The sequence below is a fragment of the Cupressus sempervirens genome, chromosome 6 (genome assembly GCF_028749045.1).
Source record: "Cupressus sempervirens isolate cs-2001-9-10 chromosome 6, ASM2874904v1, whole genome shotgun sequence".
NCBI classification, from domain to species: domain Eukaryota; kingdom Viridiplantae; phylum Streptophyta; class Pinopsida; order Cupressales; family Cupressaceae; genus Cupressus; species Cupressus sempervirens.
In genome coordinates this window covers 473482669-473499695 of record NC_143123.1, presented here as the reverse complement: position 1 = coordinate 473499695, position 17027 = coordinate 473482669, and the positions used below count along the sequence as shown (strand labels likewise).

The following is a 17027-nucleotide window of genomic DNA, read 5'->3' as shown; positions in this document are numbered from 1 at the left end:
TTTTTCTCTATGCTTATGGGTTTTTTGGATGAATTTTTTTTTTTTTGTTTATGACTTTTTTTTTTAACTTTAGATCTTCATAAAATACAATGCTTAAATGGTATTATTTGGTCTAAAATGTCTTATTGCAGCAACCTTTACATTTTTCCTCACTCATAATGGCTCCTAGAGGTAAAAAACCCAAGCTCTCTAAAGACAATAAAAAAGATGAGTGTTGGAAGTTCACCATAGACTTTCCGGGTAGAACTAGAACTCAAACAAAATGCCTATTTTGCAAAACCATTAATAGTGGGGGGATAAATAGATTGAAATACCATATTGCTGGCATATGTTGTCATGATACTGAGCCTTGTAGAGCTGCAACTATTGAGACTCAACATTTTTGTTATGTAGCCTTGAAAAAATATGAACAAGAAAAGAAATTAAAAGAAAACAATTAGAAGAGTTAGCTCAGATTGGTTCTAGTTCCCTTCCACGCTTAGATTTGTTTAACTTTCACTTTCAAGATCCACCATGTTATTTGAGGTCTATAGATGCTTCCTCACATGTGAAAAATGCAAAATTCTTATGTGAGGCTATTGAGGAGGTCATAAAGGAGGTGGGGGAAGAGAATGTTGTCCAAGTGGTGACTGATAATGCAGCTAATTATGTTGCTGCCGTTAAAAATTGAACTTCTAACTTTCTAAGTTCTACTTCTAAAAAATTTGTTTTAGTTTTTCATTAAATTTTGAAAATTAAAAGTTTTTTAATACATCAAAAATTTTCATTGTTTACTAACTAATTTAAAATTGCTACAAGAAAAATTTTGATGGAGAGAGACCCAAAAATCTTTTGGACTCCCTATGCGGCCCATTGCATCGACCTCATGTTAGAGGATATTGGCAAGCTTGTATGGGTGAAATCATGTGTTACCAAGGCCAAAAATCTTTGTAAGTTCATCTATAATCATGCCTTGGTCCTTAGCACTATAAGGCAATACACGAAGGGAAAGGAGTTGGCTCGTCCTGGTATCACAAGATTTGCCTCTAATTTTATAACACTAAAATCCTTGTTGAGTTCAACGTTAGCTTTGAGGTGCATGTTTGTTGGTCCAGAATGGAGTTCCTCCTCCTTTGCCACCAACCCTGCAGGGATAGATGCAACAAAATGCATTTATGATGATGAAGGTTTTTGGGAGCCATGTTCGAAGATTGTGTAGGTAATTTAAATTTTAAAAGCTTAAGTCTTAAAACTTTATAAATTAATTTATCTCATACATATTTTTGTTATATTTTCATTGTGCAACTTTGCAAAGTTTCATCATTCACTTAATTGTTTTTTTGTTTAATTGTTTTGTAGATCACTGAGCCCCTTGTAGCCCTCCTACGAGTTGCTAATGGCGAGAAGCCCTCTATGGGCTACATTTATGAGGGCATGGATAGGGTCAAGGAGGCTATTAACGCCAAATATGTCGGAGTTGAGGAAAACTATGGCCCTATTTGGGACAATTGATAGGAGATGGCAAAATCAGCTTCACAAGCCCATCCACGCAGCAACCTATTACCTCAATTTGGTATATCATTTCCGTGAAGATTTCAAGGTAGATGAGGAGGTTCTTAGTGGCCTATACACTATGATATCAAAGATGGCCACTAATGCCACAGATATATTGCTTGAGATGGATGCCTATAATAATGCATCAAGGCCCATTTTTTCAAGTCAAATTTGCAAAGAAGGCCATACAAAATTGCAGCCAAGTAAAAATTGCAGCTTAAGCCTTATACAATCTAGTTTCTAAATTTCTAGCTTTAAACTTTAAGTTTAAAGTTCAAATTTTGAAATGAGACTAATATTTTTTTCTTTTCCTTTTTTCAAAATTTCGATAGATGGTGGCAAATGTTTGGGCCTTCAACTAAACCCTCAACAAATCGCCATCCGCATTTTGAGCCAGCCAAGTAGCGCTTCTAGATATGAGCACAACTAGAGCATGTTCGAGCACATCCACTCGAAGAGGCGTAACAAGTTGTCTGTGGAGAAAATAAATAGGCTAATCTTTGTGCATTACAACCTGCGCATTAGGACCAAGGAGATTTTGGATAGGGACACCTCTCCAGTTACTCTAGAGGAGGTTGATCCAGAGTCTGAGTGGATCACTGAGGCTACTGATCCTGTCTTTGATAATGAGGACCTACAGTGGGTTGACCAGGCAGATAAAGAAGGCCAGGCTGAGGCTACGGCCATGGCAACAGAGGACCAGAGAGCTCCAGTTGTTCCTAGTGGCACCTCACAGGCATTGGCAGAGCCAGAGACTACAGTTGATCCTAGTGGCACCTCACAGGCATTGACAGAGCCAGAGACTACAGTTGATCCTAGAGGCACCTCACAAGCTGATGCTATGGCTAATCAGTCATCCAGGACCTACCTTAGATGCCTTATTAAGAGGCATTTTATAGATTATACTGAGCAGGCATTTTATAGATTATACTGAGCCTGAGGTTGAGGTTGAGGTTGAGGTTGGGGATGAGGATGATGATGACGATGAGGATGACGATGAGGATGATGATGAGGACTCTGACTAGGAGCCATAGCTATAGTCTTGTTTTAACTTTTTGTTTAACTTAATATATGATCAGAATTTGGAACATTTGATGATGACGATTGGTTCATTGAATCTTGATGTGTTGGATTTCATAATACATAATACATATACATTTTGATGGGTTGCATGGATTTATCATTTTATATATGATTGTATGTTTTACTTTTATAATATTTCGTTCAACTACTGTTTAAACTTTAATTACTAGTAATATAGTATTTAGCAGTTTACCTTTGTAGTATTGTACAGTGTACTTATGTAATTGATGTATGTTTGACTTTTAACTTTAAGTATGTGCATTATGATCAAATTATCTTCTATTTAATGATGTTGTTGTGTCTTTAAGCTTTATTCAATAATGGGTGCACGGAATGTTCTTTAAATCCTAAAAAATCTCAAAATTTCTAAGTTTTTTCCACTTTGCCAACTCTAAGCCGGGTCACGAGTCAAGTTACCCTTGTCGAGTCCGAGCCGGGTCCGAGTCATGTTACTTTGGTTTTTAGTGTGAACGACGATTGTAACTTCATATTAAGAAGGGTTGAGATACTGTCGCACTATGTTATAGTGTTGAGCTATATGAACTTTGATACTTTTGTGACTAGAGTATAAATTTCATCTTCAATAATAAGTGCAAGGCAAGTTTTAGTATTACTTTAATATATAGTTGATGAACATTAGAATTATGTGAATAAGTCATTCTCTTTGAAGTTAGTATCTGTGAGATACTTGGAGAATTTCGTATGTTTGCATAGCTTGTGAGTTGTGTAATCAGCCTTGATCATTATTTCAATAAAGGAGAATTTCTTTGGCGTAGCTGAGTTTTTCCCTCAAGAAGGAGAGTTTTCCCAGGATAAGGACTTGTGTTTCTCCAATTTTTGTATTTGTGTTTTAGTTCCTTATGTTATTCTGGTTTGAGAACTTAACATGGTATCAGAGCCAACTTTAAGGAAACAATCCAAACCAAGAAAAGAAAATTGGATTCTATAAGATTTGTGATGTGTGTCAAATATGTGGTTTGATGGGTTATTGAATACTGAGAATATTTTGCTAACTGCATGCTAATGGAAATTTAAGAGAAAAAACTGTTCAGATTGTCTTTGCAATTATTTTCTTCAAAGAGGAAAAAATGACATTTAGAGGGAGACTATTCAAATGCAGAAATCAAATTCAAAGGGAGCTTTAGTGGGATATGTAGAATGTCAAGTCCTTTGCAAAGGATTAGCGAGCTTGTGTAGCAATTTGACTATAAAAGCTCATTCCTAGACAAACGTTAGAGCCAATTTTCTGGAATTGTGATAATCAAAGCTAAGAGAACTGTTGAGAGGGAGTCTTGGCTGAGAGGGAGACCCAACGTTCAGATGATCCTTTATGTGCTTTGATGAATTCTTCTCTATGAAAGAAGTTTGAAGTGCAACGCCTTGTTAATGAGTTCCTCTCTATGGGGAGAAGCTCAAGGTGCAATCCCTTGATAATGACTTCTTCTCTAGGAGAGAAGTTTGAGGTGAAATCCCTTGTTAATGATTCTCTGTGTGAGAAGTTAGAGGTGAAATCCCTTGTTGATTTGGTTAGTTCTTTTCTACCAGAAAAGTTCGAGGTGAAATCCCCTACTAATGAGTATTTCGCAAGAGAAGTTCAAGGTGAAATCCCTTGTTCCACCCTCTACACGTAGTTGTGGTGGAAGTCATGTGTGTGACTCCGTAACTTAGTTTGCTGGTTCACCCTTTGGGAGAAGCTATGGTGAATATTGTTGTGCTGAGATAACAATCTTATATTAAGGAAATCAATGATGAGATTTTGTTATTGACATTTTTTCTTGCAACTTCATTGTGCTTGTCAGGTTGAGACACACTGTGACATCTAAATGATCTCTCTCTTGCTAAGAGGGAGTGTTAATGTATCGGTAGCTCTGAGAGAGATTTTTGGTCCTCGTTTTTCTTGATTGGAAGCTTGGTGTTCATTATTCATTGGTTGCTTGCTGGAATGTCGTGGACTCATTCTTATGTTTTGCATAGAGATTTCTCTGTCGTTCTGCGTCTTCATTCTCTAGCTGACTAGGTGTCACTAGTGTGCTGGTGTGGCAATCTAATGTATTCATTATCACCGTTGGTGGTTAGTAATAGCTCAGTGATTCCTTGCATGACATTATTCTCTCCTTGCTGACATCACTTTATTTTATGTCAAGGGTGGTCTCTTTAATATGGAGAACATTTTTGTCAAACTTATCTTTGTTGTTTGCTTCTCTTTATCATTGGTTTTCTTCTATCCAACAGTCAATTTTATAGTTTTTCTAAGATATTATTATCAAATGGCCATGTGCATCATTGGAAGAGTATCATTTTGGTGGAAAAAGCTTCAATATAATGTTTTTGTCTTTTGTGAGATAGCACAGTGCATCTATCTGATGCTAGTATTTCTGTGAGTTGTTTTTAGAGGGGGACTATTGAGAGAAAGAACCTATTCAGATTGTGATCGCAATAAGTTGCTACGAAGAGGAAGAAATAACATTTAGAGGGAGACTATTCAACTGCAGAAATCAAATTTATAAGGTGCTTGTGGGGCAGATGTAGAACGCCAAGTCATTTGCAAAGGATTAGTAAGCTTGTGTGGCAGTGTGAATATAAAAGCTAATTGTTGGAACCAGTTTCATGGTATTGTGATAATCAAAGCTATGAAATGCTGTTCTTGTTGATAGGGAGTCTTAGCATTCAGATGATCCTTTAGGTGCTTTAATGAGTTATTCTTAGTGGGAGAAGTTCGAGGTGCAAGCCCTTGTTAATGAGTTCTTCTCTATGAGAGAGAAGTTCGAGGTGAAATCCCTTGTTAATGAATTCTTCTCTGTGATAGAAGCTCAAAGTGAAAACCCTTGTTGTTGTTGATTCTCTCTCTCTCTCTCTCTCTCTCTCTAAGGCCATATATTGCATAACAATGTATAATGATATGTTTTTAGCAGTAAGCCTCAATAGGGAACATTACAATGTCCCTACTTAGACCTTATATTTATTTTATGAATGACTAAAATGCTCATCAAGTGTTGTTAGTCCACCTATCCTCCTTTGGACAATGATGTAATCAAGTTGGGGCATTACGAATATTACATCATTCCATGTGCCTCTGTCCATTAGTGTGTCTATAGAATATGTACAACAATCATTTATTAGTTTGTCCATAACCAAGAGTGTGTTATAGTTTAATCTCATGAATTATTGGAAAACTTTGATAGAAGCATAGTATTATTGTAGTATCCCAAGTTTCAAAATAAGACCCATGAGAACGAGCACCCCAGATTTAAGCACCATTAAAAAAAAAAGCGAAGGAAGAAAAAAACAGCCATCTAACAAGGGTAAATTGAATGCTTGAAATGCTGATAACTAGATAGGACACCTTGACATGAATTTAAATTTCTAGCATATCAATGAACACAACAAATTTCCTCTGCAAAGTTGAAATTGGCTATCATGCACATACATCATTTGAAAGCTTTCAGCTAAAAGAAATTTACTACCAATTTATAAGTAAACTGAATTTAAAAAGATAATCTAAGGAACCAATAAGTCTTCACCATTTGTTCTTGCTAACTATATGATTTGTGTACTAAAGAAAAGAAGAATGTAGAATCATAATGTGATTTGGCAAAAGCACAAAAACTGTCCTAATAGGAAATAAGATACATGTAGATACCAAGTGAGCCTGAATGTCTTTGAGTGCTTGTCCATCCTCCCAAGTCTCAGAAATCACTGTTCCAGCTCTGCAAAAGAATATGTTAACCTAATGTCAAAATAATCCTATCAATCTAAGATTGCACTAAGGTGTACTTTAAAAGAAGCCACTATCTTTCAAGCAATGATTTCATCATAAGTCTAACCACATTAAAGTTACTATGCAGTCCATTATTCGGCAAACACATGCTAAGAAATTATTGTTCAAACCGTTATTCCAAAACTCATTAGCTAAAAGCTATACCACCATTGTTATATTAACTCATTTCACTAACCCACAAAGAACTAACCAAAAGGAGAGAGAAAACTAAATGGCCATAATTAATTTATGTGACTGCTAATAAATATTTTATTTCAGTGTGTTCCGTCAAGACATGTTCCTTGAATCTAAGTGATGTCCCAGACATCCAGAAGATTTGGGAATTGTAGGAGTCCCCTCCTGGCCTCACTTCTTTTTTAAAAGTTTGATGATTTCCCTAAAAACATCGCTCTCTTTCATTCTGGCTTTTTGGGGGCATATTGGCATGTTCTAGCTATCATTTGGACATCACAATCTCCCCAGGTTGTTCCTGATACCATAGGAAATCCCCACAACCCACAGATTGAGATCAGCAAAAACAATCACTAGCATTCTAAAACAAACAAAAAACATGAAAGGGGGGCTTCCAAGGCTCTCAATCCCAAAATAAATTATATAACTCATGCCCATTGTTGTTTTGCATCCACCAAAAAAGAAGGGCAAAACTGAAAAACAAGAACACCAAGAGAGAAGAAGAGCATATCAATTGGGCATCGATTTTAATTTCTAACATGAATGATATAACAGCTATTTTTGATGTCTCTCAAAATAGATCACACTCAATACTATGTCTATGATTATTAATCTATCAAATAGATTATGGAATCCATGAATTTTTACTGTACTTCTAGAATTTCTGCTTCTTTTGGTCCACTTGTCCTATTTTTGAATTTTTTTAATTAATCTGTACTTAAAAATTCAAATGTTCATTTTATATTATTATATTAATAGCTGACCCTAAATATCCCCAAGATCCTGAAAATAAACTACATTCCCAACATCCCCCTGTCCACGAAACTTAGAGAAATACTAGCTTCATTTAGTTTCTTCCAGTATAAAATAACTTACATCAAATTAACTGCCAAACTGTCTGGATTCTTAATTTTTTTGGATCCATCATTATACCATGAACTGGAACCTTATGAACAGTGATGTAAGGACCCCTTATTTAATTATTTTATTCTGACCTAGAAGACATGAAAGTATAAAATTATTTCATATAAGATCCTTTATTAATCCTATCGTAATTTGTCATAAGTAATATCATCATTACTGACTAAAGTAGATTTTGTCTCGAAAACTCATTACTGTACAAAATGAACAAATATTATAACTTAAGTGTAGATAACCGCAAACTGTGTGGGTCAATTCTCCTTACTAGCCAAACACGGGATGGAAGAATTAACATGACCAAGGCGCAGAAACAGTCTCCAAGTGGTCTCCCTATTTTGGGATCCTACCAACTTGTGACCAAATTACTCCGCCACTCCCCTCACAAACTCCTAATCCCATAAAGGCATTAGAAGAGCTACTAGATTCATTAGTCTTGAGGTTTCATATGACTGATTTATTATAACTAACAATCCAAACCTCAAGAATTCAATATTTTATGCAATCATAATACCTAGTTAAATTCCTTATATTATAGCCTTACAATGCAACTCTCCTTATTCCATAGGATTGTCACGTAATTAGTTTTAACTTTTAGGTGTTTTGCCATAGTAAATATAAATATATATATTTTTGGTGTTTTGATAGGTAATCAGCCAAAGCCTGGATTATTGATTATTCATTTATTATTATTGTTAAGATTAATTATTATTATGTGTTAATCTCGAGTAGTTTCGAACCCAAGACCTCCCCGATGAGAGGCTCTCAATTTACCATTGCGTTATAGGCTCTTGCCTTTTTGCCATTGTAAATATTATATATATACATAAACTATTAAAAAGTATACTGCTAATGAAAACAGGGAGATTGTATATGTACCTCAACTATTGCTTGACCGTTCCCACCATATGCAGCTCATTTCTTATACCAAGGTTGTAATTGGTCTTTTTTCTAATTACTTCTACTTTTTTGTTATAATATATTTTCCTTAATTCCTTTGTTACTCATAAGCTCTTTGGTTATTATGATATTCTTTTTGCCGACCACGAATAGCACTATGCACGATATATTTCAATGTCTTTTTTATTGCGTTCTTCTATTACTCTCCCTTGAGGATCTTTGGCTTCTAATAATCTTTTCCTCCATCTTTTTTGCTGTGAATTTTCTATCAGTATTTTTTTAAGTGTCCTTCCTTGAGTTTCAAAACCCCTATTTATATATGCACATGGGTAGCAAGGTTAGGGATCAGGGGTCACGACCCCATAGATTTAATTCATGTATTTTATCAGTCTTATGTCAAGAGGGCTATTTCTTTTGACAATTTGTAATTGTGGTTTATAAAAATATGCTCAATCAGTATTATGAATTCCTTTGTTTAATTAGAAATCCATTGATTAATAAATTAAATATTGATAAATATTATTGATCAATAAATGGATCACTATTAATATTAATTGTATATTGATAAATTATAATGATCAATTACTATATATTAGTGTTCATTCATTTATGTATGGTATTATGTGTTTCTTATTAATCACATTATCATGTATCATTAAATTAGATAATTAAAATAGTGAATATAATATTTTTTATTTATCTTATTTATTAAATAACAAATGTATTAATCTGTATCAAGGACTAAGTAAGAACTTAATTACAGAAGCAATCTATGCATGTGTTCATATGCCAATCATGGCTCATGACAAGTGATTGTGCCGGTGTCAGCCTTATTATCTTTGGTTTAAAGAAGAATGTTCTATTATTTCCTTGCACCTAGTGTGATCATTGAATGTAGTCACGAAATAAATGAGGGAAAAGAATTTATTTCTACATGCATTTAGAAATAGTTGTTGACAAATAAGCTGAAGAAAATTATCAGAATTAATCATCTTTCTGCCTCTTATAGCTATGTGTACCAAATTTGTGTACATTCTATGACCCTCCATTTTCTTCGGTACTTTTTAAATCAGGTTTATTAGCTTTTGGGCTTGGCCCTATAGCTAATACAGTATACTTTGTTATCGATAAATGCTTAAATAAATTTGTACTGGCATCAAAAATCATTCTCAAGAGCATCTTTGTTTGTGGATGAGTCTCTCATAAAGGGCTGAACATCATCAGACATGCTCAGCATGATAATCATTTCATCCTTTCTGTCAGCTTGATCAAATTTCTCATACTGATCATCATCAATCTCATGCCATGTAGTGATAGAATTGACCACATGCCAAACTTCAAAACTTGAGTTGAGTTTTGACTTTGGTCCTTCATACAAAATAATTACTCCCAAGCAACAACAGAGAATCTAGAAAATGAAATTTTGGAGAACTGTCTGCCTTTGTTTTAGCTAGTTGTTTCTTTGTCATATTTCCCATCTCACAAATCTATTATGGTAAGTAATTGGTAAAAACTTTGTTGTATTAACAAATGATTGAACATCATTATAAAGAAATTTTTAAATGTACAAAATAGAATGTTTCTAATAAGAAACTTAAGAAGATCGAGCAATTGATCTTATCTAACTAAATTACATTATATACAAAAGATGACCATTAAAGTAATAAAATAATAATACTCTAATACCCTTGTTAATGGTCAATTTGTCCACAACACCAAGTTGTCCTCTGAATTTAACAAACTTATCTGGATCAAGAGGCTAGGTGAGAATGTCTACAATCTAATTTGTTATTGGAACATATTGCAAGTGGATTGTCTCGTCTTCAACCAAGTACTGAATGTAATGACAATAAATGTCCACATGTTTGGTTCTTTCATGGAAGATCGGGTTCTTGGCAAGTTTGAGCACTCCTTGATTATTAGAGAGCGAGGGAGTCAGGCCTACTTGGGAAAAATGCAATTCCACAAGCGTATGACAAAGCCAAACTACCTCACAAGCTACCTTAAGAGCTTCTCAATACTCTACTTTTGTGGAGGAGAGTGAGGTTGCATGCTGCTTCTTACTATCCAAGTGACTACGTCAAAACCTAAATTGAATATGTATCCAAAATTTGATATCTTATCACCAATTAAATCTGTCCAATATGAACTTGTGAACCCACTGAGTCTAGAACCATGATTTCTAGTGTAGAGAAGCCCATAATCAAAGGTGACCTTCACATAATATAGCACACGCTTTGCTGCTACCCAATGATCAGCCTTGGGAGTTGTCATGAAGCATAAAACGTAGCTCACTACAAAACTGAGATCAAGTCTAGTGGCAGTGAGATAGATGACTGCCCACAATTGTCTATAAGTGGTTTCATCAACCAAATGAGAATCAAATTTGGCTGACAACTTCAGTCCTTTCTCCATAGGCGTGGAAGTAGGTTTACAATTCTGCATACAAAGCTTTTCAAGCAAGTTCCTAGCACACATAGACTAAGAAACATAGATGCTACCATTAGTCTACCAAACCTCAACACCTAAACAATAATAGAAAAGTCCCAAATATGTCATATCAAAATCCTTGCATAGATCTTGTTTGATTTCTGCAATCAAATGTGTTGAACTATTAGTAATGATCATGTCATCTACATAGACAACAAAAAAGAAAATATCATCCCCGGAGCATTTCATATACAAATTACTATCAAAAGAGCAACAATGAAAACCTTGAGCAACCAAGTATTGATCAATTTTAATGTACCACACTCAAGGGGCCTATTTGAGTCCATAGAGTACTTCCTTGAGTCTACAAACTTGGTGATCTTTGTCAGCAACCCTGAAACTAGGAGGTCATGTCATGCAAACTTATTCCTACAACTCAACACTGAGGAAGGCAATCTTAACATCCATCTGATGGACTTCCCATCCAATATGAGCTGCAATGGTGAGAAGACAATGAATTGTACTCATCTTGGCAGTAGGAGCAAAGGTCTCTTCATTATCAATGCCCTTCCACAGTGCAAACCCTCAAGCAACTAATATGGCCTTGTATTTATCTAAAGTGTCATTTGCATGATACTTGACCTTATAGACCCATTTGCAGCTAATGGGTTTCTTTCCTAGAGGAAGATAAGACAGAACCCAAGTGTGATTTGTTAGAAGATTTTGGTATTCCACATCCATAGCATGTTACCACTCTAGAACCCCTCTTGCCTCTTTAAATATTTGAGGCTCATAAATACCATGAAGGTTGGCCACAAGAACATAGTTAACTATATCTAGTTGCTCGCACTTATTTCTAGAAGATCTACCCTCAATGAGTTGATCAAGACGAAGATCGTCAACGATCTAAGCCCACCATTTAGGCTGGAGTATATGTGCCAACATCAAATGGAGAAAGAATAGTTGAAGTTGGAGGTGGAAGAGGATCTACAACAGATGAAAGATTAGCATCATTTGGAGGAAAGTTAGATAGTGCACCATCAAATTCGAAATGTGCATCATCCCTCCCATCAAGTGGACCTAACGGAGGACAGACACGGAAATCTAAGGCCTTCTAAGGATGGTCCTCAAAACTTTGCTCAAACAAGAAAGAGAGAAATTGTCCTTGTTCTTCATCAATGACAACATTGCAACTAAAGATAAGATGATCAATTCTACATCAATTAGTCAGTAAGCTTTATGGTTGTCGTTGTATCCTATAAACATAAGCTTCTAACTCTTGGAATCCAACTTGGAGAATCGGGAATCCACACATATACTAAAGAGCCAAAAACTTTTAGATGGTTAACCCTAAGTTTGCAACCAAACTAGGCTTCCTTGGGAGAGTCTTCCCCTTCATGTGTGTGAAGACCTATTAAGGGGATAGACTACACTAAAGACTAATTCTGCCAACTATTTCTTAGGAACATTTATGTGTTCCATCATATACCTAGCCATTTTTGTAATGGTGGAGGTGCGATGCTCTATGGCATTTTGTTAAGAGGTGCATGGTGTGAATAACTAACGTTTTATGTCATGGGTATCATAGAAAGTGGAGAAAGTAGTAGAATAAAACTCCGCCCATTATCAAACCTAAGAGATATAAGAGAACAATCAAACTTTGTTTCAACAAAGGCCTTAAATTTCAAAAATACAATGAATGCAATGATTTTTGTTTAAGAAAGTATGCCTTCATTTTTCTACTAAAAGCATCAACAAAAAGTAAGAAATACTTGCACCCACTAACAAAAGGGGTACTCATTGGACCACACAAATTAGCATGGAGCAACTAAAGTATCCTAGAGGCTCGCGATGAGTCACCATCCTTTAACGGTGTCCTATGTTGCTTTCCAACTTGACAAGCTCCACAAACTCGTTGAGTCTGAGTTTGAATTTCAGGTAGACCAATTAGTAAATCATCCTAAACAAACTAAGCAAGATAGTGAATGTTCAAGAGACCATATCATTGATGCCAGAGACCGCTGATAGAAGATGATTTTCTTGCGAAGGCATACTCAAAAGAGCACTTGTATCCACAAGTCTATATAGACCATGATCCTCAATGCCAACAACAGCAATAGTGCATGTCACACAATCAATAATTGTGCACTTGTGTAAACCAAATATAACACCAAGTTGAGAACACCTCATGACCTGCCTCACTAAGAGTAGGTTTAGTTCCATGCCAAAAACATAATATACATTGAGGAAAATGAGATTCCTCCGACCAAACTGTATCTGAAAGTTTCCCTTGTCGACAACTGTATACCAATCACGCTTGTCAGTGAAATGTCAAGAAGCACCAAAATCTATATACCGAGCAGAAATTTCACATGGTCTACAAATCTTTTAACCATGAAGGAGTAAATGCGACTCTTTTTGCTCTATGCGCTCAACAACAATGGCTTTAGACTAGGACCCTCCCTGATCCCGCTATTCAAAAGTCAACTAATTGCAACAATCCTTGAGCAAATGGCCATATTTGTGATAGTAATTATACTATACCTTCTTCTTTGAACCATCCAGAGACTAAGGCCCTTCTGCTGGGATGAATAAGATAGTTAAGATTTGCCTTTATCCTTGTGAAAGGATTTGGTTGAAAAGGCTTGCTCTAAGGAGGATGACGTGGCACTACCACCAAACTGTTGTTTCCAAAGATCTTGCTAGAAACATTTGGTGCACAACTCTACAAATTTCATATCAACATTAGTGGAAGTAACATTGAGAGTCTCTACAAAGTGCTAATAAAGTTTACGAGGACAATTCAAGATGATGACTACCATATCTTCTTCCTCCATTTTTTGACCAATAGCTTCGAGTTGATCTCAAATATCCTTAATCTTTGTAAGTTCCTCCTGTAAGGATATGCGTTCATTCATCACAATGGAAAACAATTGGTTCTTCGAAAAGAATGTGCGACTCTTGTCAGATGTTTAATGCAACTCCTTCAACTATTTCCAGATGTCTGCTACAAACTTGCCATAAGGAATCTAAAGCAACTAATCATTTATGACAGAGAGCTTGAGAAGAATAATAGCTTCTTGGTTCTGATCATCAAACTTGTCGTGGTCTGCTTCGATTGTGGTAGGACGAGCATCTGTACCCAAAAGAATCATAATAAGGTAGCAATATTCAAAGATTGTCAACATGCGCTACTTCTAGGTTGTGTTTCCCCGAGTTCCAGAGACGAGGACGGCAGGGGGCAGTGGGACAGGTTTCTAGGACAGCAAACAAAATTGCCGATTTTAAGGACGGCAAATGGTGACTACTATATATAGATAGATAGGGAAAATCCGAAAATATAAAATATATAGGGAAATTGGCATATATACATTACATTCATATGAAGACATGGATAAACCATGTCATTTAAACATCATAGCACATTAACATACAACATTTCAATAATCAAACTCAATGCTCAATATGCTATAATGCATTCATAATTTGGAATTATTGTCAATGTGCATGTAATATTAAAATACTAACATAAAAATTTGAAATATACACAAGAACATAATTTAGAATTCATTTTCAATAGCAACAAGAACAATAAGCCACCTCCCAAATTGAAACACAGTCATTTAATTCTGAAACTACACATCCAATTCATTGTAAGTGAACTGATATTATTATTAATATAAAACGGTCCTCTATACAGTTCTGATCATCATATAGGTTTGTTACAGTAAGACGGTATCTTGATGCAACTTCCAATATTCACCATATCTTCAACAAAGGACCCAGATCAACCCAAGCCCAACCTACCACTGATGTATTGCCAGAAAAAAATGACAAAAGGATGCATGGTCTAGGTCTATAATGCAATTTTCAAACTTTCCTAGCACCTTGCAAACAGTCTGCTATATAATTCTGAGTGTGTAGCATGACTATAACAGCAATATTAATTCCATGATTTGTAATGACATTGTCTGCCATTACTTAATCTTTTCAATTTTTGATCATTTCTCTTGATGATCCTATTTTTTGGTTTGTAATGTTATTATATATCTTATTTAGAGAGGGGGGGTGTCTTTTCATTTAATTTGTTATACTAGTTTATTAATAGTACTATTATAATTATTATTTACTATTATTAATAATGTTTAATTAATATTTATATTATGAGTATATGTAATTTTTTTAATCTTCAATTAGATTTTTAATATAACTATTATGTAAATTATATATTATAGAATTGATTATTATTTCATTATACTTAAATTGTTATTATGTAATATATTGTACCATATTATAATAGGATTTTAATTATATCATTGTTTGGTATATTATCTCTCTTAGTAATTATTGATTTAATTATATAGATCTTTTACTAATGGGGATATCACAGTCCTCCCCTCTCGAATTTGCTTGTCCTCAAGCAATTTATAACTCAAATTCATTCTTTTCCTTGCATGTGTTAAAATACTTGCAAAGTACACATGTTAGTATATGATGGTTTAGGCATGAAGACACAAAGTAGACACATTGATACAAGAAGACACAATGCAAACACGAGGTAGACACACGAATGCAGGAACACACAAAGAAGACATGAAGCAAACAAATTAATGGATGAAGACACAATGTAGACACATGGTATACATGTTAGAATCATGCTTACAATTTGAAATAAGAAAAGGTAAGGAAATGTTTTACCACTTTGATCGTGAATATCGTACTCTTTTTCCCATCTCGAAATATAAGGTTCTTCAATATGCATATTTTTAACAACTTTTCTATAGCTAGTACTATAATAGGGTGTATAAATCCATAGTGAATGGTAGATTTACTGCTACTTGAGTTTAGACACGCTCAACTTGGGGCTCTCGCAGATTTTTGTCCATATTGGGATTCTCTTGCCCCAATGCGACCGATTTACTCCTCCCCCTGTGCACACTCCCTACCCACTAGGAACATGTTTAATTTTTATGTGGATGGTAGATTTACTACTTCTCAAGGTTGGACACGCTCAGCTTGGGACTCCCTTAGATCTTCATCCATATTGGGATTATGTCTCCCCAATGCGATTGATTTACTCCTTCCCCTGTGCACACTCCTTACCCACTAGGAACATGTTTAATTTTGATGTGGATGGTAGATTTACTACTTCTCGAGGTTGGACACGCTCAGCTTGGGACTCCCTCAGATCTTTATCCATATTGGGATTCTCTTGTCCCAATGCGACCAATTTACTCCCGCCTTGTGCACACTCCCTACCCACTCGATAAGTGTTTGGTTTTATTATGGATGGTAGATTTACTATTGCTCGAGTTTGGACACGATCTACTTGGGATTGAATTTCCCCAAGTGGGCGATTTACTCCTACCCCTTATGCACACTCCCTATCCATAAATTTAAGAACAAAGGATTTTGAATAATATCCATTTCTGAGACTTTCTTTATATTTCCAAATTTATTCCTCAAGCTCGCAATTTATAACTTACATTTCCAATTTTTTGTATTGGATTTACTTACAATCTTCTTGTAATTTTGATCCTAGAACAATAATTAGACTTTAACATAAGAATCTCAATATATTAAATAATATGATTATAAATAAATAATTCAATCATACTAGTTAAAATTCTAAAAAAATAATTAAAAGATAAACTTATCTTGATTTAGATTTTCAATATTTGATGAATATCCTTTTAGGACGATATTCTTCCAATGAACCATTTGTGATGATGTGTTGAACTAAATCGTCTTTCACAAGAAATAATGTCATCTTTGTATTCACATTTCCCAATGTAACTCCTCTTTTTTTTTTCTTTTTTCTTTTTTTACTTCTCTAAAAACCAATGTTGATCTTATAAAGATGGGATACCATTATTTGTTTCTTTATTACCAAAGTTCTTTTTCCTTATTCTTCCAATGCTCTTTGTTATTAATGATGGTCATGTTTATACTTTGATGTCGAGATTTCTTATCTCAATGCAGTTGCAACTTGTATTTGTAACCAACAACCACTTAATATTCTTGTCATCATTCATAGTATTGGTTGACGCCCATATGACTCTTTATAACCCGATGAATATTTTCTCTCGTTCTTATTATGGCTTTCATATTAAACCCTACTTCATCTTTTTCTTCGATCAATGGTGACGTGCACCTCAATATATTTCTTCCTCACAGTTAATGGTTATGCTCCACGTCATCTCTATTTATTCCA

The 17027-nt window shown here is 35.0% G+C and overlaps 1 protein-coding gene across 5 annotated transcripts in view; it reads right to left on the bottom strand.

The window, feature by feature from the left end:
• TSL (Protein kinase superfamily protein) overlaps positions 1–17027 on the bottom strand; it is a 131086-nt gene that overhangs the window by 44607 nt on the left and 69452 nt on the right. For all 5 annotated transcript variants that reach the window (XM_089788611.1, XM_089788612.1, XM_089788613.1 and 2 more), the window contains one exon: positions 6257–6323. In XM_089788611.1, the coding sequence (XP_089644737.1) occupies positions 6257–6323 (67 nt within the window). The remainder of the gene's footprint in view (positions 1–6256; positions 6324–17027) is intronic.